The 23,279-nt window shown below is 41.0% G+C and overlaps 1 protein-coding gene across 1 annotated transcript in view; it reads right to left on the reverse strand.

Moving 5' to 3' along the window:
- Positions 1 to 84: 84 nt before the first annotated feature.
- Positions 85 to 23,279, reverse strand: part of zcchc24 (zinc finger, CCHC domain containing 24) — a 37,164-nt gene continuing 13,969 nt past the window's right edge. Inside the window, exons 3-4 of the mRNA XM_056394877.1 lie at positions 8,095 to 8,259; positions 85 to 4,824 (exon numbers count right to left, since the gene is read on the reverse strand). Of these exons, the coding sequence (XP_056250852.1) occupies positions 4,711 to 4,824; positions 8,095 to 8,259 (279 nt within the window). The 3' untranslated portion in view covers positions 85 to 4,710. The remainder of the gene's footprint in view (positions 4,825 to 8,094; positions 8,260 to 23,279) is intronic.

The following is a 23,279-nucleotide window of genomic DNA, read 5'->3' on the forward strand; positions in this document are numbered from 1 at the left end:
AGTCCAGAGTGAACACCTCCCAGTTACTGGTTACAAAAATTCAGCACAGGATCCAAACAAATGAAAACCACATTATCCAAGCAGTCCTAATTCAATATGACTTTTATTCATCAAACCTTCGACAGCTCTATAGAACTAAAATGTTTTCCCAACTAACAAATAAGGCACATTTTGGAATGCCGTTTTATGGACATGAAAAACAGACCTGTGGTCTACTCTCTAAACCATGACTGTCCTTGTTTCCCAAAATCATTGTCTTCCCAACCTCACGCCTGTGTTCTGTCCAATTCAAATATTACATTATTGCAATATTGCATTACAAACATCTCAAGTGATACAGACAGCAAAGAATACAAACATAACTTTCCAAATTGACCACATAAGTGTTAACACATTACATTCAGTAAATATGTATTATTCATAGAGGCTACACTAGCAGTAAATGAAATACTTCACGCCTAATAACAATCAGAAGTTGCTGATAACGTTAACAGCATGTACTGAAGAAAACTACCGTAAAGTATTTAAATAAGTATACATTGCACAAAATAATATTTCTTTCCAAACCAAACACATGCACATGCAAACTCTAAAATAGTTCTTTGTCACACACGCTTTCTTGACAAAAAGTATACACTCCCTAAACTACTAATAACACCATAACATTTTATAATAGTTTCTTGTCATTGCTGCTTTAAGCAAACTACATCTCACAGTTTAACGTGCTTATACAGTGGTGAGTATCCGTCACTAATTATTAAAAAAAAAAAAAAGATTTCTGCATGTTAACACAACATATCTTCATAATATTGTAGTTACTGTTTACAAAATGAATACATGCGACTCTATGGATGTAAATGGCAGCTCACAATTAGTTACAGATAGCAACTGAATAACATTGTGGGTTATTCAACACTGATAACATCATAAAACAAAACACAAAAATACAATGGCTTATAATTGAGAAAGGGTATTAATTATGTACCAGCTGTTTTTTTTTTAATAATATTCTATGTAGACATCAATATTTCCTTCTTAGTGTAACTTTGTTGCATATTCTATACAAAAAGTGTTGTAAAAAATCTTTCCATAAATATTTCTGCAGGATAACCCCTCAGATTATTGTAAAACATAAAGAAAAAACAAAAAAACTCCCAGCTTTGTTTATTTCTCAGCAATAGGCCCTTCTTCACACACACAAAAAAAAGCTTCAATATTGCATAATGCTTCAAAAGAGCTAATATCCTTGAAAATGATGGCCATCAAATATATACATAAAACAGTCTATCTTTGTCAGGGAAATAACTCTTGAGTTTTTGCAGATTGCTTTAAAATTTTCAACATCTATTAAGTGTTCCAAAATACACATCTCATTCATAGAAAATAACAAATTTGAACTGAAAAGGTACTAGAAAAGTCAAGTATATGTAATTCAAGACACTACGTCTGAAAGCAGTGATTTCTTTTTTTCAAATGTATTGTATCAGCTGCTTCCATTGGCTCTTGATTTGCCATTTAAAATGGCCTCCTCATAACATGTCTCAGGGCGGAATCGAACTCTTCAACAGGATTTCTCATTTCTATTTTACCAGAAGTCTGTGAATCACTATAATGTTGTTACTTGTTTATGAGGTTAGTTATAAGGCATCATTGGTATCTTTTCCTCTCACTGGAGCCACATTGTATGACAATAAGGTTCAGATGTAAAGACCTGTTAGGTTAGTCTCATCACACAAAAGAAAGCAAAAGAAAGACGATGTTAACAGTAAGAGATATGGATTGTTCCCAGCAGTGGCGGGGCCATAAGGAGAACCTTTCTTTTGGATTAAGCGCAACTGCCAATTCTATCTTTTAAAGGGGCACTTCACCAATCACTCCTGAAGTTCAGGTTACTTATCACAGGGAGTCCTGTGCTGAGTGCGAAAGACAGTTGTATAATGTCTTTTGTGGCTCGCGAGGAGGTTTGTCGAGTCTGAGGAAATAGCCCTGATGATGTCAGGGTGATGTCATCATGGCTATCTCCACTTGGGCGTGGAGACACATTTTTAAGAAAAAGCCTGTGTTACAAACGGGGGGTGTGGAGTTTTAAACGTGTATGCATTTACCAGACAGATGCTATTAAGTTGCATTATGGGAAAGGTAGGATCCAAGCTTGAGACATACAAAGGCCTAAAAGCAAGGATATCTCAGGCTCTGCTGCATTGATTTAGACTTTTCTTTAGTGTCTCCTGGATGCCTCTTAACTTTGTGGAACTTCAGTACTAACTCGCTGGAGTGCCCCTTTAACTTTAGAGGTGGGATAAATGATAATTTCCCAGAACTGTAAGGTACCATTATCAGCCACTGCAATCTCTCCCACTAAGGCAAGTGACCATGTATATTTCTTGAGAAAATCCATGGTTCCTTAGATAAACATAACTACAATAGATAGAAAAAACAAAGAGTGAGGTCCACAGTTTGATGTGCGACTCCGTTCTGTTGTGAGGATCGACTGAGGAATAACGTCTCTGTTGATACTCCATGACAACAGACCACAGGAGGATTGTTATTGCCAGCTGGGAATGCTGGTTCAGCCTGTGCCTCCAACTCAGCAAACCTTGTTGAAGCGAACACCCACCATGCCAGTTCAAACTGCTAATAGAGGAACTGTCATATTCTTGTCCTTTGTCACATATCGAACCTGCATTAAACTTCTTATGCACCACAGTTACCACATGCACATATATTACTCCAACTCTGAGCCTGTCCCCATACGTCTTTTCCAAATTTCGAATGGCCTCCTAGTCTTGATACTTCAGAGGGATTTAAATCTTTTTAAGGCACATACAGTATATTACAGTATAAAATATAGTCAACCAGCTTCTATAAGGCTAGAAATACAGTACATATAAAATAGTTCACAATTCCTATAACAAGGTTCCTTGAAAGGCAGGTTTCTAAAAAGTCAAAACTACATTAATTTCCTCTGTAGTGCTTTAGGTCTGCACAGTGATCTATGTAAACAGGATGTGCACTTCTCTTTCTTTAAAGACATTGGTTTATAATTGTAGGCCCCATAAAAATGAATGCGAGTGTAAACTTATTATACTTATCACCACTTTCAATATCCTTGAATCTTCAGCATCACCACATCACAAATCAGCCCTTCTACTGTATATTAAATCCTATTGTTTTTCTCTCAACCAACCTAAAAATCATTGCGATTCTCCAAAGCTTCACCTCTCTCTGGACACTCTTTATGCAGCAATCAGCTGTTGGACATAGTTTTGAAGGGTGCAAGCCCTTGGAAATGTTTCCATTTAGCTTCACTGACTCCACTAAGGCTGCCAGGCATCAATTGGCACTAAAATGTGATCTTAAATGTCTTTCTGAACCTCTTCCAAACAAACATCTCCTTTGTATTTTACTAATTCTAAATCTAATCAGGCTTTACATGTGAACAGTTTAACCTCTAAAGTCATGTTTCATAATGCTAATTAAATTATGGCAAGCAGTTCATTTTTTCAACTGCTTTAAAAAAGAATAGAATATTCGGCACTGGCAAGAGACTGTGGGTGGCGAGATAACTGTTACTGAAACTATTGTTGTTTTCCTATGGCTCCTTCTCAGTTGACCTTCTTGTGATTTCAACTGAACGCAACTTACCTATCTGACATCTGTACCTATCTAAAACTATAGATAATAGAGAATTTGTGTGGCAACAAAAATACTCTAGGGAGGATGACTGAAACCTTATCTGTTAGCAACGCACTAAATCTAGACGAGGAGCGACTACGCAACTGAACCTACAGTAGTTTCTAAAGACACGTGGAAGCAGTTACACAATAATGTGATATACAAACATACAAAAAAAAAAACATTTCTTTATGTCCCAGTTAAAATTCAAATTGCACACTAGACAACAAGAAAATAAATAGGCCAAATGTAAGCTAGGGATGTATGGCACTTTATCCCTTGGTTAATTCACAGTTATAATAAGATGTGCTGTTGACCCTAATACGGCAAGACGTCACAGGCCTCCTATACATTAAACCATTGTGAGAGGCCCAGGTTAAAATGTTCATCACATTAGCACACACTTCACTTGGCAGGGAAATGAAAGGCAGATCTCTGTAAACACAAAGCCAACAAACGCCAAGGTGAGGTAATCTATTGAGACCAAATACTGTCAGTGACACCAAATACATGCCTGTTGCTAATTCATCATTACGATGATTAGACGTTGTTAAACATCGAGTTGGATCAGTGGGGTTATATGGTTTCTGATACATGAGACACACAAAAGTCACTGATTTTGGTAAGTTTTTGCTTTTGATGAAGAGCACTTAAACAGATATGATCCTATGTTAACGTGTTCCTCTCATTCCTGGATGTAATCATCAATACTGTCAATGGGAAAAAAAAGGCATAATGAATAAAATCTGTGTTCCACAGGGGGGTGGGGGTTAAGCAGAGGGACAGAAGGTTTATTTGCTGTGGTTGGAGAGGAAAGGAATCAAAGAGAAGAGGGGATTAGAGCTACCATCTATATTTGAGGCTTCTGAAAGACAGAGGGGAAAACGTGAGGAGGAAAGGACGCCATGTTGTGTGCAGGGCAGGGATGAGGGAAACCTGGGTGTGGACTGGGCAGGGAGGAAGTTAACAGCCTCGATGGAGGAAGAGCGACAGGACTTGGGACACAAAAGGTGCTCTCTGACTCGGAGTCGATGATTATTGCACACGGCGGCAGTAGTAGCCCAGGACTTTACATTTCTCGCACAGGTGTTGTGGGTGCTCCTTACTCTGGTCAGAAACATCCAGGCCATCCGGCTTCTCTAAAGGGCGCTGAGGATAGAAACAGAGGACCAGTAATGAGTCATATTAAACGCTGGAGAAAGTTGCGCGCACACAGTTTTTGCAAGCAGTTTATTTGGCACCAGATTCAAATCAGCTATACGCCCAACTTCTTTGGAATCGAACTTTACTCCCATATTTTTCACAGACCAGACTTGTACTAAACACAATTAGCTGCAGAGATATGGCAACACACCATCTGCTCTGGAAACTTGCAGTACACTTTAACAACCTGGTATTAAAGAGAAAGATCCAGTATGCATTTGATCATGATGACCTGTATGGAAATATCACCAAACTGCTGCAGCAATGGCTGTCTTGGAATCATTATTGAGGACAAAGGGAATCAATCGGGGGGCCAACACTTTAGGAGGTTATTTTAACAATCTGTCTGGAAAATTTTATTTCTCATCTATTGTTCTTGTCTTGTTGGAGATTTTTACAAAATCGCTATTTATTCCAAGCAGCCTAACTAAAGGAAACCAGGTTACCGTGGGTCACTACAAGGAGATATTTCAGTCGTCCGCTAATGAGTCTGCCAGGAAGTATTGAGACTTTACTATCGGTGCGTCAAAGACATTCGGTCCTTGAGGAAAGCTGGAAAATCTGATGCATATTTTATGGGGTCCCCTTGGTGATTTGAGTGAGCTAGGTTCAAGCGCCTTTGCTGCAGGCATCTTCCCTTCTGAAGTGTCCTTGAGCAACAAGCTTAAGCTCAAGGGAGTCTACTCTGGAGCTGAAGCTGCAGTCTGACCTCTTTCCATTTGGAGGGAAGTGAAAAGAGAAATTTCCCCCCGCAGCGATCAATAATACACAACATTATTTGGTATGTGTGTTTGGAACAGAAGCAGGAATCATGAAAAAAATCTAGGTTTTGTTTGAGTCGCGGGTGTAGGGTTGGTTTCAGAAGTGTTGAAGTGTGAGTTGAGGGATCTTCAACCAGACAAAAAACAAATAATATATGTAAATGCTATTTAACTATCGAAATCGTTCTTTGTGCAACATAATAATTTGAAGCCACCTAATTTTCTGTTATTAATCCACTTATCCTAAACATTTTATGTAGTTTCACTGATAAAGAACTGAGACTGAGATACTACTGTTTTAGATCAGTAAGTACAAGAAAAAGACTGACTCAATAGCACTGTCCTTTGCTGCCCTATACATTTACATTACATTTACTCATTTGGCAGGTGCTTTTATCCAAAGCAACTTACAAGTGAGGGACATCATTAAAGTTTCAGTGCAGAAGTAAAACTTGGCTTAAGTACTACTATAGCTTTGAATGTGGTTCCAGTTGTAGTCATGTAAATCCTTTCCCCAAAGACTGCAGTGGAGGGTGAGTAGTTTTTAAGTCATGAGTAGTATCTGCAAAGCTAGCGCTAAATAAAGTTAAAGCAGTATCTATGTAGCCTGAGAGGCGAAACCAGGGGCAAAAAAAATTCCACTCCTAGCAAGTCAGGAACTTTCTAGCCCTAGTCACTAATTGTCACTGAATCAGCTTTAACTGTCAGTTAGCATGTTTGTTAGCTTTGTATTAAAGGTGCAATAATAATTCAGAGTTAATTCAAAAAAACTGAATTTGTACCATCGACCCCTGTCTTGTGAGCACTCTGCTTTTGTGGAGCAGTTTATACTCCGACGGAATAGGGCTAAATAAAGATGGATGAAGCAACGGCTAATAAGCTACATTGGCTTCCTCCATTGTGGGCACTTTCTTCCCTCAAAGGTCAGCGCTGTCATGACAACTTGCTTTTGATCAATGGCGGAAATTCATGTGTCAAAGTTCAGCAAAGTTAAATTCAGTTTGAAATCTGGATTGTGGCAGCTGGGCAGCAAGGGAACACTTTTTAGAGAGATTATAGACAGTGAATCAAACTAAAACTGTGGGGAGGCAAAAATATGATTTTTGAAAAGTAAAGGGGTGGGGGCATGTCCTCATCATCCCCAGTGGAAATTATACCCTTGGCTGGCTTGCACCAAATGCACTGGGCGTTCAAGAAATATTTTTCCCAGCCAAGAGGGACAAATATTTTATACATGTGGATGAGATTGGAAAATACATACTGTATTCAGTTCAATCATGGAAATACTCGGGGAGGGAGGGAGGGAGCCTTGCTGAGAGGCTGTGCTCTTTGATACTCGAGGACACAGAGGTTAGTGGTCCATTTCAAATGCTGACAGGGGGGAAATATGTTAAGTGGGTGACATTGCAAATGCAGGGAATTTGCCTGCCTGTGTGCAGCTTTGCCACAAGACAGGGGCAGAGAAGAGGGAGGTTTTTCTCACCAGTGGACTTCATGGAACAAAATGGTTTTGAGTGAGAAATACTTAAGTACTGGCAATGTGAATGCAGTCTTCCACTCATGCTTTTCAAAGGGTATAGTTAATATCCTTGGTTAAGATCTCACATTGATGAATATGCAAGTAAACAAACAAAAGATTTGGAATAAATGATTGCATTAACTTGCAATTGTCTGGGAATTTTGCAACACCTTGCCAGAAATTTAGAGTAAATTTGTCGAGCAGCGTCCCTTTCCTGCTTCATTTCATGTAAGTGTTAACAGAGTTGAGCATGTCCAGCCATGGTATTCAGAGAACGAGCGGGGCCTCAAGCAGTAATCCTAATTTTATTTCAGGAAGTGGAATTGGAAGAATGTGGAAAAGCATAAATATTAAAAGATGAAGCATGAGGATAAATATATCTGGAGCTGAAGAAAACAGGGTGGATTCTTTCTGAGGCCATCCACCTCTTTAGTCAACAGGCTGTAAGGAACATTTAAGCTAAACAGACAGCTCACCAGCACATTAATTCCCTCTGAGTGTTTGCTGTTTGGAAAAACACTCCGCAGCATCTTGGTGAATATGATTTTACTTTTTCATATTATTGAATGTGAGAGGAATTTCTGCAGCTGTGAGCCTCAATTACCCCGGAGGTATTTTGTGTCTGCGAGCCATTAATAAAGACATATTTGTTTTAAAATTCGATGACATTCAGTAAATAATCCCAAACTTTTATCAGTAAGGAAATGTAATTAGTTTATTCAGTGCTGGTTTATGAACATGGAGGAAAAAGCAGTTGTTGTGGTATGATTTTTATTTTACTTTAATGAGGCCATCTGGAATATCCTCAAGACTATACACAGCCACGAAAGCCAGGGTCTGGACTCAATCTACCACTTAAACAAAGTGTGAGTAATGTTTTTTCTCTAAAACTTTAAAATGCTCAGAGAGTGAGCGTCGTACTGTAGGTTGAAGTACCTGTTTGTGTGGATAGACGTTGATGTGGCATTTGATACATTCTTGTCCCATGTTGGCCCACGAGTTGCCACTCATCCACTTCCTCTTACACTTAGGGCACTTGTACTCTCCAAAGCATCTCTTCTTCCCCTGGTAGGGTGTCAGCCCTTCACCTTTGGGTCTGGCCTGTACAGAACAAAGCAAGGTGAATAAGAGACCATTACTTTTACATTCTTGGCCGAATAGATACAACTTTGGTTAGTTTTAGTGTTTTTTCAATCAGGGTAGAAGGACATTTTTAAGAGAACCTCTTGCATTCAATAATACATGGTGAGCTCTGACAGCAGGGTGTGTCCATCCTTGTCATGCAAATATATCCAACTTCATCATACAGCACACTCCTAAACACAGATTTGGCACAATATGCAGTTGTGTAATTGACATTTACTTCCATAACATCTGTGTTAAATTACTTCTCTGATTCTCATGAGGGAGATGATTGCAAACAGTCAGTCAGCCATGAAAAAGCACACTAGCCTGAGAGCAGTACTGTTGGGAGGAACCGCTCGAGTGACTTCATTTTGGCAGCTTTATTCAGGCCACTATAACAGCACTGGAGAAGATTCATTTTTCCCCTAAAAGCATGTCACAAATAAACGTATCGCTGAAGTCATCGAAAAGGATAAATCACAAGCTGTCCCCCATCCTGCCAAAAAAAAAAAAAAACCCATATGTGCACGGATTAGTAAGTGTGTCAGAGCTAGTCATCATCAGTTGTAAGCTCCATCATCAAAAAACAAGGCTAGGTCAAAACCGAATATATGGCTGGACCGGTTTGGTCAGTGTGTCACGGAAAAGGTCAAATGACACAATACCTTTCTTTTGTTTCTCACACGGCGCACAGCCTCCATCGATATAACAACCTGCTGCTCCGTCTCTCTGCCACACACTGGCGATACTCTTCTAATAAGCCAAACAAGTCGCTAGATTTGTGTAAGGTGCGTGATTGAAAAAAAAAAGTGTCTTAAGCTAGCCACGCGTAGGTCAAGTTAGCAACACTACAGGCTGTACACGAGCCCCTAAAATATAACATGATTTAAACAACAGTTAGTTCCGACCAAGTCATTTGATTGGACGAGAGGCATTCCATGAGTGCTCATATAGAGCAGAGCCCTTACAACAGCACTGGGACGTTTAACTTCATGTATCGCTCTGCTTTACAGGTGTAATATTAACCGTTAATTAGCTTTTCATTGACGTCCGTAGTCTATCTTCGATTCTAACAAACTTTGCACAGCAAAGATGAATATATTTCCAGAAATAACATTAAGATTAATGAGGCCTCGCACCTACGACCGAATCACACCTGTGCATATATTTAGTACAACATCACAACCTTGAGTGTGATATTGCTTATTTATTGGTTATTGCTTTTGGAAGAGCATTGGCCAATGGGGAAACTTCAACTTAGTCATGTGGCATTTGGCTGAGCAGTCAGTCAGTCACTGACATTTGTAAGGTGGTCCCAAGAGCTCAACTACATTGCAACTTAAGAAAACACATGCAGACATCACACAAGCATAAAACATCAATTTGACAACACATTTGCTGCAAATACACACAACACAAGCTAATACTGAAAAGCACTGCAATACCACAGATTTCCAGGGGACACTAAAAAGTGATGAACCTGGCTGGGATGCACTTGTACTTTAATAGATTGAGTTTGTGTATTTGGTTGTGTTGTGAGTGCAGCACATGTGTTTTCTGAATTTGAATTTGTTTTCTTAAGCTGCAGTGCGTTGAGCTCTCAGGGCCACCGTACATTGGCAATTATAGGGCTGGCTCCGCCGTTGTGGTCCAGCCAAAAATCATCCCAGAAGTTGCATGTGTCTTGTGACAGTCATTATCAGCCTGAGAGTGGTTATTTTGGTAAACAAATTCCTCCCCATTCGGAAGATAAACATTGTAAATGGAGTAGCAAGGAATTCTATTATTCTATCTCAAGCTTTAAAAATGCTTTCATGCACAGATGGAAATCTAACATGACAGAAAGAAGTAATTTTAATGCACAGCGTGCAGCTGATGGTGGCTTTCCAGGAGGTTACGAAATGCTCTGCGTTGAGAGTGAAATCAGACCTGTCCGGTCCACTACTGATTCCCCTGCAAGACTGCAGATTGTTCTCATAATCACTTTAACATTGGCTGCAGATTTCAGGGTGAATGTAGGGGGTGCAGGGCGGTGCTAGTGAGAGGAGCGGTACAATCTGAATCCCTGGTCTTCCCTTATTTTGTCCCTGCCCATGTGTGAGTAATAGGAACTTTAATCAGCAGCATCTGGCGTGGTCCTCACAGACGTCAGCGCTTTGCATCAGCACCAGCGAGCCAACGCTAAGTATGAGCGGCTGTGCTTCAAGCCGGCCCCTCAACAGCATGACCTCAACCCCACTGTCAGCCTCGCATCTCCCACTGTGACAGCACGCAGGCTGGAAAATCTGACTTCTGCTGGCCTGCAGCACAACAGTCTATACACACTGACAGGGTTGTCTTGATCCAATCAGTGGGCAATCTCAAAGACAATGCCATGGCAACATTTTGTTTGGATGCTCTCCTACAAATGATGTAGTTACAATATGATCCAACCATAAACGGGCTGCTATTCTCACTCTTTAAAACCCAAACCCCAAAACACAGCACAGATTTCTGCTGTAGTAAACCTAACCACTATTGCTTCTAATAAAATAAATCTGCCTATTTTAAAGTTTAAAAATAAGCTATCATTGGACAACCAGGTGCACTACACAGGAGGTCTAACCTTAACCCTCCTTGTTCATTTGAAAATTTGAACATAGTCAGAGATAATTTACTGTTATAGCTGTTTGTTCGAATGTAAAAAATCTCTCCCTGATACTGCAGCCAGGACACAGCAGGACAGAAACAGCACTCATCCTTCTCATGACCATTCCTCTCCCGCTCCATGCTGTTTCCAGGGTCTGGACTTGGCCTTTGGCTGTGTGTCATGCTCTGTCTGCAGCTGGTTCTATCTCCCCAGTGTGAGGATTTGAAGCTTTTCTTGTCTTCTATGATAGTAAACATAATGTCTCGGACCAACAGTCTTCAGACTGATGGCCGGATAGGATAAGCAATTTGAAGATTAAGCTCTTCAGCAGATTAATCAGTAATGAAAATAAACATTAGTTTGTATACTTTAAAAATTTGTTACTATGTTATAATGATGTTAATTATTATTATAAATATGGGCAGGAAATTGGTAAAAAAAAAATATACGAAACAAGAAACCAAGTGAAAAATCATTGAATGAACAAATTTCTTAAATATTATATAAAGGTGTATAAAAACTTATTTAGACATTTGGAGTTTTAATTCTGATCAGTTTACTTGTATTGTGGTCAGTTATTGTCAGGCCATTGCAACACGTTGCCTCTCTTGGAGATCTTAGATGAAGAGTTTAGGTTCTGAACTCAATAACTTTACTGACGCAGTATTAGACATTCCAATGGACACCCAAACATGTGGGAATGAATGTCACAATAACATCTGGCCTGTTGTGCCACCACTGCCAACAGAGGCGGGCTGAGAAACACGGTGCTCGATTCAGGACAGTAGCTAATGTAGAAAGCTTTGGGTTTCCTCACTTATATATACATACAGGGCCTATCTTTCCATTAACATTGGTGCAGTGGATTACAAATCAAAACCCTTGGCTGGTAACACTAAAATGACTGAGTAAATGTTTTAGTTAGGCTTGACTTCCAGGAAAATAACCACGCTAACCATACTCACAGTACAATGACTGATTTAATGGAACTGCGTCATCACACCACACAACACTCTGGAGATGAGCCTGCACGGGAGGATGTGTTTTGTTTTCCTTTGCTCTCTACAAATAAAGCCATTCAAGCTCATGCCAAGGTGAGAGCTAAATGGACATGTTTGAACCATTCAGAGCATTTAAAGTGTCCGTCATGTGCAAATCAGTTGATAGCGTCCGTGCCATCAACCGATGTCGAGCAGGGTCTGTCGTATCACTCTAGCACTGAGTCAATGTTTGTTTACGTCCCCGAGGCAGGAGCAGTACGAGTTGAGATAAGGGTTGGTGTGTGTGTGTGTTGTGTGTGTGTAGAGGACAATATCAATAGAGAAGAAAGTTCAGCTTGATAACCACAACTAGTTGACAACATCCTCTCTTGCTCTAGATCACAGCAGGGACTTCACATATCACACACACACTACGGGTCAGTGAACGGTTGAATGGAGCATATACACACACACACATGTGATACACCCATTCATTGATGCAATCTCTACGCAAAACATGGCCACACACAGGCACAAGCAAACACTGACACAATGTCTCTCTCTCCCCTTTAACACCCCGACACAAATGCACACACACACACACACACAAACGCACACGCACTCTCAACAAATTCCACATCCGCAGGTTTTCATACACTCTTGAGACACAACTGGAAAGTCTCGGCGCATGGTTTCCTGCACTACTCCCACTCAGAGTTTAGCCCTGCTACAAGGACACGGATCATTCTTTGGCATATATCACAGGATTAATGAGCTCACAAACTGCATTAAATAGAATAAACAGAGCTGTGCAAGAGACAGTAAAACAAAAAGGGAGACAAAAATGAGACACGGGAGAACAAGATGAACAGAAACAGGAGAAAGCTCATTAGGACCGAGAAGGAATTAACATCAGAGTTGGATGTGAAACAGCCTCCTGCTCCTCAAGGACTCTGAAGGGGGGGGGGGTCTAACAAACCTGCTGCTCTAGAATCAGACTCCCAACATCCACACAAACACACAGGGAGAGAAAGAAAAGTGGACAAATACCACAAGCCCCACAGTCGCCCGAGCCAACTGTGGAGAGACCCTCCAATCAGCCCTTCTCAGGAGGGTGGAGAAAGGGAAGGAGAAACTGAGAGAAAGAGAGCGAAGGAGGAGGAAATCTAAATCCAAAGCAGATGGCCTCCATAGGGGCAGAACACGAGAAACACTGAGGGCAGTCGTAAAATCGCTGCTCTGCTTTCAATTAGGCCATACATTTCAGACAGAGAGAGAGAGAGAGAGAGAGAGAGAGAGAGAGAGGTGGGGGATAAAACAGCGTTAACTAACTGCTGTAGCTCTGGCCACAACAACAGTGGATTGGACTCATTATCATGTGGAGGAATGCAGGGATGATTGTCTTGGGGGGGGGGGGGGGGGGTTTGATTTTAAAGACATATGTTGCATGAACAGAGCGATATTAGGAATTTGAAACATGTGCACCATCGCTGAAGATGTGTGATTAAGTGGGTGATCCCGGTCTAGACAACACCCACTGCAGCGTCTTTAAATTTCAGGGTAATTCAGGTAATACCGTGAAATTGATTAGAAAATATGCAGCCCAGGCATCCAACTCGGAGACTGTAGTTTGAATATCATTTTGCCACAAAACCATCTTGAAATTCTGCTGCAGTTTAAATCAAAAAATGATGTCTATTACTGACCACTGGAAAAATGTGGTCCAGACCACTGTCTGAGGCCCTAAAGGTGATCGTGCATTTGTGTTGATCTCACATTCCAGGCTGAGAGTAATGACCAGTGGACAGACACCAGACTGTACACTCCCAGACACTCACCCAAAAACCTGAACCCTTAATCCTTCTGTCTCAAGCAACAGGATAGGTTAGCCTTGGTTTAATATTAGACACCGCTTCCAAGCCAAACCTAAGAGGAATCATTCTAGAGACCGCTACTTTCAAGGTTGTGGATGTGGGATTTCATACTTAATCCACATATTAGGTGAGATATCTACCTACACTTGATTTGGGGTCCACATGTTGCCGACAGTTTGGCCACAGGCAACAAATGCGAGGAGACAGTGCTGACAGAAAAGCTTGAGTTTTTATGCAAATGATTTGGTGGGTAAACCCAACACTGAGGCTTTGGAAAATGGTTGGTAGCAAATGTATGCACCCAATTTTCTGGTCTGGATTTGGAGAGCAGAAAAAAAACAAACAATAGCATTAAGTGTAGCATAAAGGAAACAACTGTGCTTTTTATTGTCTTACATGAATGTTAAAGTAAAACCAAATTTTTAAGCCAAGTCTCTTCCTGACAACAGAGACTTGATGTTCTTCATGATAATGTGAGATTCTTTGGCATGATCTGATGTTCCCATCGACCGCACCGTGATGTTGCATGATCACTGAGAGCCAGACAGGTCAGTGACTCACAAGATGAGCATCCCATTCAGCAAAGAGAAATACACTGGTGAAGGAATAAGCTGAGGTTGTTTGTTCGACCAAACCAGACGGAGTAAGAAACGTTTGTCGGGTCATTTGGGGCAAATAATACTTGCAAAACAACTCTCAGTGCGCAGTTTGGTCTGCGTTGACCACATCAAGGCAGCTCGGATGTGAAACATGAAAAATATGCAGATGCCACATATTTTCACACGTTACATTATCTGTTGTGGTATTCCTATCCCCTTGGTTCCTAGAAAAAAAGGAAATAAAGAAAACAAAGAAGAACCCGTTGACCCTGGTCATTCAGGAGGAGTTGTCTATTTTGTCTAAACTCCTTCTGAGTTAAATCATCATATGCACTTGAGCATCACTTCCCATGCTGTCTGACATCACAGCAACTACAGCGTAAAGATCTGAGGATGCAGTGGTCAGCCTGTCAGTCAGAACTGAGGGCCAAGTGAGGGCGTGCAGATGGCCACTGCTTCAAGTCTCTCACAAGAATGACACTGTCACCACCTCAGCTGTGTCCCACTGCACACAGAACAAGCATTTTTTTATTGGCTGTTTCCGCTGCTGGACTAAACAGCCCTGACCCCATGCCAGAACCTCAGCCAGGTGCATTATGGGGACTATTTATCACTCCCACCATGCACTACAAGCTCTAAATACAGCCACTGTTTTCTGTGCGTCTCTCTCTTTTTCCCTGCCATCTTTGTCACCTCTCTCTCTCTCTCTCTCTCTCTCTCTCTCTCTCTCTCTCTCTCTCTCTGGACGGCTCCTTTGCTGGTGCAGCTGTCTCTTTCTAATGCCTGTAAAGAAAAGTGGCTGAGGCTGAAAGTGACGGGAGGAACAGGTGTGCTGTTTAAGTGATAAATTTGCCCTCACTCGAGCACAATGCACCTCTGTGTATAAAAACAATCTCCCCCAAACGGGGCAGCACAGAAGACACGGACAATATACTCAGGCTGCCACAGAAAAACAAGTTGGGGAGGGAAATTATAGGGTGCAAAATATCTCTTTGCAATCAGCATCAGAACAAAGGCTTGGCTGGAGCCTGTTTAAAGAAACAAATATGTTAATTACAATCAGATGCAATTAATCCAAGTCTACATTTAGTGACTAATAATTACGCTTAATGACCTAAGACGTCATTGTGCATTGCATGTGTCGTTCCAATAAATAAGGACGACTGTGACGCTTATATTTAAGATCACAACATGCAAAGTGAAACAATAGTTATTAGAAGGCAAAGCCATGTTTTTCAAGTATCCCAGATAGAGCTGCCTTAATCCTGGCTTGCTGGCGCAGGCCCCAAACTGCTGGGCTGCTCCCCAGCGTTCCGTAGCGCTCCGATCACTAGCTAGCATCTGGAAACCATCAGTGTAAACAAAGGAGCAGCGGAGGAGCTCAGGCCCCGCTCTGCCTCTCCGCATCCCCCAGGACATCACTCAGAAAGCAACACAAGAACACCAAACCGGGCCCGAACCTGTGTGTATTGCACTTCCGCGTGCGTGTGCGTGAGCACGAGTGTGTCCGTGCGCATATCTGTGTCTCTCCTCTTGTGTCCTCATCTCAGGATCTGTATTTGGTTTGGCTGCAGTTCAGAAAGAGATAGATTTACAGATAGAGCGGATGGGGTTCAGTCCACAATGTTAGCTTTGAGTCTTTTGGAGTTTTTGTTTGGTTTGCTCATTAACCGTAGCATTTCTGATAAGACTTCTAATTGCTTTAATGTGCTTTCAGTTAGCGTGCTAGCCTTAGCGGTTTGATGAATGCTACAAGTGGGGAGAGGCCTGGATGTGGTTTAAACCTGAGAACTGGTTCTCCTCTGTGAAACATCAAAAAAGATCAAAGCATCAGTCCTGTCTGATCCTTCTCTGAGGCACGACAAGGAAATATTTCCTGAACTTTTCATAATAGTGTTTGAGTAACCATATATCTATTAATCATGTGGTTTGGTGTTTCTAAGTACAGCTGAAACCTCCAAGATGTGTGGTTCATTGGACTTAAACCTCACACTTTCACAAACACTATGATGCTTGTAACCACAGAGAGGACAGCAGGGTTTTGCAGTGTTGTCTCCAACCTGTTGCAGCAGAAAAGAAAAGTGCATGTGTGGCTATGAAGCTACATATTTAGTTAAATATTTCAAACAACAGTGACTTGGTGTGTGTGTTAGCCATAATGGCGGAAATCACCGTGGCTCGTAACTGCCTCGTACTTCGGCCGCTGCCTCACAGCTCCGCATCTACAACTGCTGAGATAAGCATTCTTATCTTATACAGTTGTCTCTAAATATAAACCGCAGCATTACACAATCGTGTACTGCACATAACCACAATCACACACACTTTGTGCACACACTAACACTTCCACCGCCAACCACAGAAATGCATGTGTGAATTTATCCTACGGATATAACTTTAATACGCGGATACACACAGACAGAGCGAGGTCATAAATTTCCATTAGACTTTCATAAAGCCCTGTGTGATGGCGTCAAATATCTTGCATTGTCCATCCAACAGTCAAAGGAGAGAAGAAGCAGAGAAAAGCAGCAAATTCTCACAATTAAGAAGCTGGAGTCAGGAAATGTTTTGTCATATTTGCTTGGGAAACAAAAGCTGCATATCATTTTTCTTTTGATTGATTAACTGGCTGATCGTTTCAGCTCTACACTTAATGATACTCTGATAACACCGACAATTATTAGTACATAATTTCGACCTAATGCTGCTGCTTACTTATTACACATTTTGAAATGTATTGTAGGTTACTCAGTCACTTCATTCACAACTGGGTGCAAAATATGTATGTGCACATAGACAAATAATCTTTCAACCTATAATATGCAAATGTATTTTATGTATTGATTGTCACTGACCAAGATATTTTTTTCTAATATTACTGAGCAAATCTCGACCTTCCCTTCACCAGTCAGTCACTCAGCTAGCACTCATCTAAACCTGCACCGCACCCATGTGGGTCAGGCTGCTATTCTTAAAAAAGGTTTCATATTCTAGAAGCTCTTTATTTTAGCCTATTCATATATGCTTGACATTTCATTGGACTATAAAAAGTGGTTTACTCACAATAGCACATCCCAGTTGTTTCCAGGTCTAAATATGCCCATGAGGCATTTCCGCTGTGGTAAAGTCTATTGCTGCATTTATCCTCTCTCAGGTGTAATGTGTTAGGGAAGCAGTAGAGGTGGTAGAGGACAGAGACAGAGAAAAGTAAAAAAAAAAAAGAAAAAAAAAAGTCTGTTATGTGAAAAGAAACCATGATTAGTATACAATCAAATCCACAGCTCTCTGAAAACTTCAGTTATGTAAGAGCAACATTTCCTAAAAGGATCACAACCCCACATGGACCTGAAACAGTGCAACAAATATCACGAGTGCAGTCTATATAAGGTGAACAGCATTGAATTTGAAATGACCTAAATAAATATTTTTAAGTGAGCAGCTATGCTTACAGTTACAAGTTTTTCCCTTGTGGGTTTCTGGGTTTAACCGCTGAGGTCACAAGTCTTTATAAATGTGTTTGTTATCTCACCGTTATACAGAGAGGAGGATTTTGAGAGGACAACCACTCCAACTGTTTTAAAAAATAACCACAAGTCCATTTCCAGCCCCATGGAGACGCCAAAATAGTTCATTCTAGGAAATGGCCTCTGCTTGGCAGAGAAGTACACTGTGTGTGTGTGTGTGTGTGTGTGTGTGTGTGTGTGTGTGTGTGTGTGTGTGTGTGTGTGTGTGTGTGTGTGTGTCTATGTACTGTATGCGTGTGTTTCTACTGGAAGAGAATGATTCTGGGCGATGGCACACACACAAAAACTGCTTTCTGTGATGATGTTAAAACAGAACAAGGGTCAAGATTTAAGTCAAGTCCCTTAACGATACCGGGCATATAACTTATGTTTAGTCTGTTCTTTGACAGGCTGAGATATCAGACAGGGAAAAGGTAAATCAAGACAGCTGTACCACGTATAAAACATCCCACAGCTATTAGCCATGTAGATAAGTGAAGAGGCTGAGCCAGAGAGTATCAAAAAAAGGTATTTTGTGCTTTTAAATGTCATCAATGCTAAGAAACTGTTGAAGCGTATTTACAAGAGCAGTATACTGGATCATAAAATTGTTATGGTAACAATTTTATTTGTATTTGTCCCTTGCAAATAAAAGAAAAGGCAAATAAATACAAGAAAGTTCGCCAGCTTCTCTAAAAGATCGTAGAAATGTCCCAGAAGAGCATTTTTTTAATCAGTTGAATAAGATTAGCTTTTTGTTTTCACTACCCACTGATATCCATGAGTTTTTGGCTTTTGACAATATATTGTGGCTTAGCTTAGGAGAAAGATCATAAAACATTTTGTAGTTGTACGAAACAACGCAGCTTGGCAAAACTAAAACTAGCTACTTTGACATTACAAGATGCTGATCTGTTGATTTAGATTAAAACAAATCTCAGCTAAGTCATCTTTAATGATGTTAGTGCTTACAAATGAAATCTGGTGACCTGCAATTTCTGGTTGTTTTGATAAACCGAAGGTGGGGGTCTCATGTTATGTGCTATTGTAAGCAGATGATTTCAATGTTTAAACAATTAATATGCTTACATTTTATTTTACCCAGCCAAATAATAAGAGGGTATTTATTTTTGGGGAAATTCCACCTAAAATATATTTATTAATACGAAATTTCACTGGTGTCCGAACACTATTATTCTAATTTCTCATCTTACTTAGTTTTTTTTTTTTTTAAACAGGCTTGTTCTACAATGTATGTAGGCAATACAGATATCCTATGCATGCACATGTGCATATGTGTATGTGTGTGCATGTGTGTGTACGTCAAAGTTTTTCTCCTCAGTAACAGACCTACGTCATTCGTGTCCAAGACAGCTGCAGAGGCGTATCACCATGCCAGCGCGCACTTTGCCAAAACCCTATTCCCAGATTCCTAGATTTCCACAACCCAGCTTCTCTAATCGGCCACGGATCTCAGTGTCATGTTCTTGGATGAATGATGGATACCCCTGAGAGTCAAGCATGTGGGTGTTTTTCTTCATACCAATAACACTCCCTTGTTTTAAAACTGATGTTTTTGACAGAATCCTTTCCCTCTCTTCATGCTTCATTCATAGAAAACACACATACGGGCCAACTGGGCCTTGGATTCTGTCCTGGTTGAACCCAGAAGCTCAGTTTGATCAACACACCAGCTTGACATGGAAGCTGCCTCTTTTCACAGACACAGGATAAGTTAACCATACTCCTACACTTACCATATTTACCAAGTGTTAAGGGCTAATGCTAAGTGGGGCCGTGGGTGTGAATCCCCCCCCCCCCCCCCCCGCCCTCTCCTAGCCTTGGACTTATCCATGGTCCCACTAAGCCCAATGAGCTGTGCAGCTGCACAGCAGAGTTGGGTTACCAGGCCAGTGAATGACAAGAGCAGGTTGGGTGGCAGACTGGGGCATACAGAGGTGCACAAAACATCTCCTCATCTGCCACAGGATGTTCAAGCTGCTGCTGCCTATGTTTGCATGTAATGCTTGTAAATGTGTGTATGGGTGGATGTGTTCGTGAGTGTGTGTGTGTGTCTGTATATTTCTGTACATCACTGTCCTGGATATACTGAGCACGTGTGTTGCTAATCTCAGTGTCACTTGCTGTCAATGCTATATTGGACCTATGGCCCTATATGGTTTCTCAGTGCTCTCGCTATAAAGGCTCTTTCTCTGTATAACTCCCCAAAAATAAAATATGTTGACAGGTAGTGGCCACAGCTGTTTTTCACAGTGGCGATAGTTGTCAGTCTGCTGTGACATTGTGAAAGAGAGGAGCTGTCTGATACAGCGTGTCTCCAGCATCCATGATAAGCCTTATCTGTTTACGCTGCAGTCTCTACTCAGTCTCTGCCGCTCTCTTCGGTAACCTGACTGAGTGAGTGTTAGAGCAGAGACAGATGCAGGGCCTTCAGAGCCTTTGCTGCGACTGGAAGGAAGATCAGGGGTTACCCTGTAAAAACATTCCCATGGTGCACCTCCCCCCAGCCCTCATCCTTGCCAGAAACTTCCCGACACACTACAGGGCAGTGCATACAGATAGAGAGGAGGGACAGAAAACCTTTCTAAATGCAATGCAGGTCTTTTTTTTTTTATTTTACAGTAAGTAAAGGCACCAAAATATATTTTCACTAAGACCTAGAATTAAACTTGAGTTAGACAGAAAACACTGTGACAGTACAAATGCTGACATTTCAGCAAACAAGCAAACAACTTCATATTGTTTATTATTCTTTAACTATTTAACTATTTAGACAAAAGTCTCATCAGTTGATACAGTACAAGTTTAATTCATGTAACTTTTCATGGTACTAGCATACCATGAATGTTCTACATAGTGCTAACATTCTGCAAGCTCAACAGTGGGTGGGTAAGGGTTACTTTATCCTTAAATGTGATACTACGACACAGTAAGGCTGAGTATATTTCCTATGATCCTTTATAATGTTTCATATCTTATTTTCTAGTTAATTCACAAACTCACAAATTCATTTAACTAGACAGTCATCTGATCTTCATCTTACTCAACAATCGGTTTTTAATAATAGGGAGTTGTTTTTTTTTTTTTTAAACAGGCTTGTTCTACAATGTATGTAGGCAATACAGATATCCTATGCATGCACATGTGCATATGTGTATGTGTGTGCATGTGTGTGTACGTCAAAGTTTTTCTCCTCAGTAACAGACCTACGTCATTCGTGTCCAAGACAGCTGCAGAGGCGTATCACCATGCCAGCGCGCACTTTGCCAAAACCCTATTCCCAGATTCCTAGATTTCCACAACCCAGCTTCTCTAATCGGCCACGGATCTCAGTGTCATGTTCTTGGATGAATGATGGATACCCCTGAGAGTCAAGCATGTGGGTGTTTTTCTTCATACCAATAACACTCCCTTGTTTTAAAACTGATGTTTTTGACAGAATCCTTTCCCTCTCTTCATGCTTCATTCATAGAAAACACACATACGGGCCAACTGGGCCTTGGATTCTGTCCTGGTTGAACCCAGAAGCTCAGTTTGATCAACACACCAGCTTGACATGGAAGCTGCCTCTTTTCACAGACACAGGATAAGTTAACCATACTCCTACACTTACCATATTTACCAAGTGTTAAGGGCTAATGCTAAGTGGGGCCGTGGGTGTGAATCCCCCCCCCCCCCCCCCGCCCTCTCCTAGCCTTGGACTTATCCATGGTCCCACTAAGCCCAATGAGCTGTGCAGCTGCACAGCAGAGTTGGGTTACCAGGCCAGTGAATGACAAGAGCAGGTTGGGTGGCAGACTGGGGCATACAGAGGTGCACAAAACATCTCCTCATCTGCCACAGGATGTTCAAGCTGCTGCTGCCTATGTTTGCATGTAATGCTTGTAAATGTGTGTATGGGTGGATGTGTTCGTGAGTGTGTGTGTGTGTCTGTATATTTCTGTACATCACTGTCCTGGATATACTGAGCACGTGTGTTGCTAATCTCAGTGTCACTTGCTGTCAATGCTATATTGGACCTATGGCCCTATATGGTTTCTCAGTGCTCTCGCTATAAAGGCTCTTTCTCTGTATAACTCCCCAAAAATAAAATATGTTGACAGGTAGTGGCCACAGCTGTTTTTCACAGTGGCGATAGTTGTCAGTCTGCTGTGACATTGTGAAAGAGAGGAGCTGTCTGATACAGCGTGTCTCCAGCATCCATGATAAGCCTTATCTGTTTACGCTGCAGTCTCTACTCAGTCTCTGCCGCTCTCTTCGGTAACCTGACTGAGTGAGTGTTAGAGCAGAGACAGATGCAGGGCCTTCAGAGCCTTTGCTGCGACTGGAAGGAAGATCAGGGGTTACCCTGTAAAAACATTCCCATGGTGCACCTCCCCCCAGCCCTCATCCTTGCCAGAAACTTCCCGACACACTACAGGGCAGTGCATACAGATAGAGAGGAGGGACAGAAAACCTTTCTAAATGCAATGCAGGTCTTTTTTTTTTTATTTTACAGTAAGTAAAGGCACCAAAATATATTTTCACTAAGACCTAGAATTAAACTTGAGTTAGACAGAAAACACTGTGACAGTACAAATGCTGACATTTCAGCAAACAAGCAAACAACTTCATATTGTTTATTATTCTTTAACTATTTAACTATTTAGACAAAAGTCTCATCAGTTGATACAGTACAAGTTTAATTCATGTAACTTTTCATGGTACTAGCATACCATGAATGTTCTACATAGTGCTAACATTCTGCAAGCTCAACAGTGGGTGGGTAAGGGTTACTTTATCCTTAAATGTGATACTACGACACAGTAAGGCTGAGTATATTTCCTATGATCCTTTATAATGTTTCATATCTTATTTTCTAGTTAATTCACAAACTCACAAATTCATTTAACTAGACAGTCATCTGATCTTCATCTTACTCAACAATCGGTTTTTAATAATAGGGAGTTGTTTTTTTTTTTTTTGAATAAATAAAATCCTCAACACATCACTACAATACACTGTTAGGCTGATTTGGGCTCACTTCTAACAAGCACACATCCCCCTGTTTGCATATTGACCAAAACTGTGTTTCAGTTGGTGGTTAGCAGTCCTGATTCCTGAGAGGTTTGGAGATCCTGTGTAGCCTAACAGAGAAGGACTTTGAAATACTTCACCATACAGAGCAAGAGGGAAAAAACTGTTACAAAATCATAACCACAGAAGAGGCCCCTATAGTCTATATGTTGACATTTAGACAAACAGACTTTATAGGACTGCCTGTGTGGTTTGTTGTTGCAATTCTTTTTTTTTACTCTGTAAGATCCAAGGCTCTATCCAAACATACTTGAGTCTGACGCACCACTGTGATGCAGTGAGGACCCTGCTGGGGGAACAATACGGGCCTG

The sequence above is a fragment of the Seriola aureovittata genome, chromosome 14 (assembly GCF_021018895.1).
Source record: "Seriola aureovittata isolate HTS-2021-v1 ecotype China chromosome 14, ASM2101889v1, whole genome shotgun sequence".
Classification (NCBI taxonomy): Eukaryota; Metazoa; Chordata; class Actinopteri; order Carangiformes; family Carangidae; genus Seriola; species Seriola aureovittata.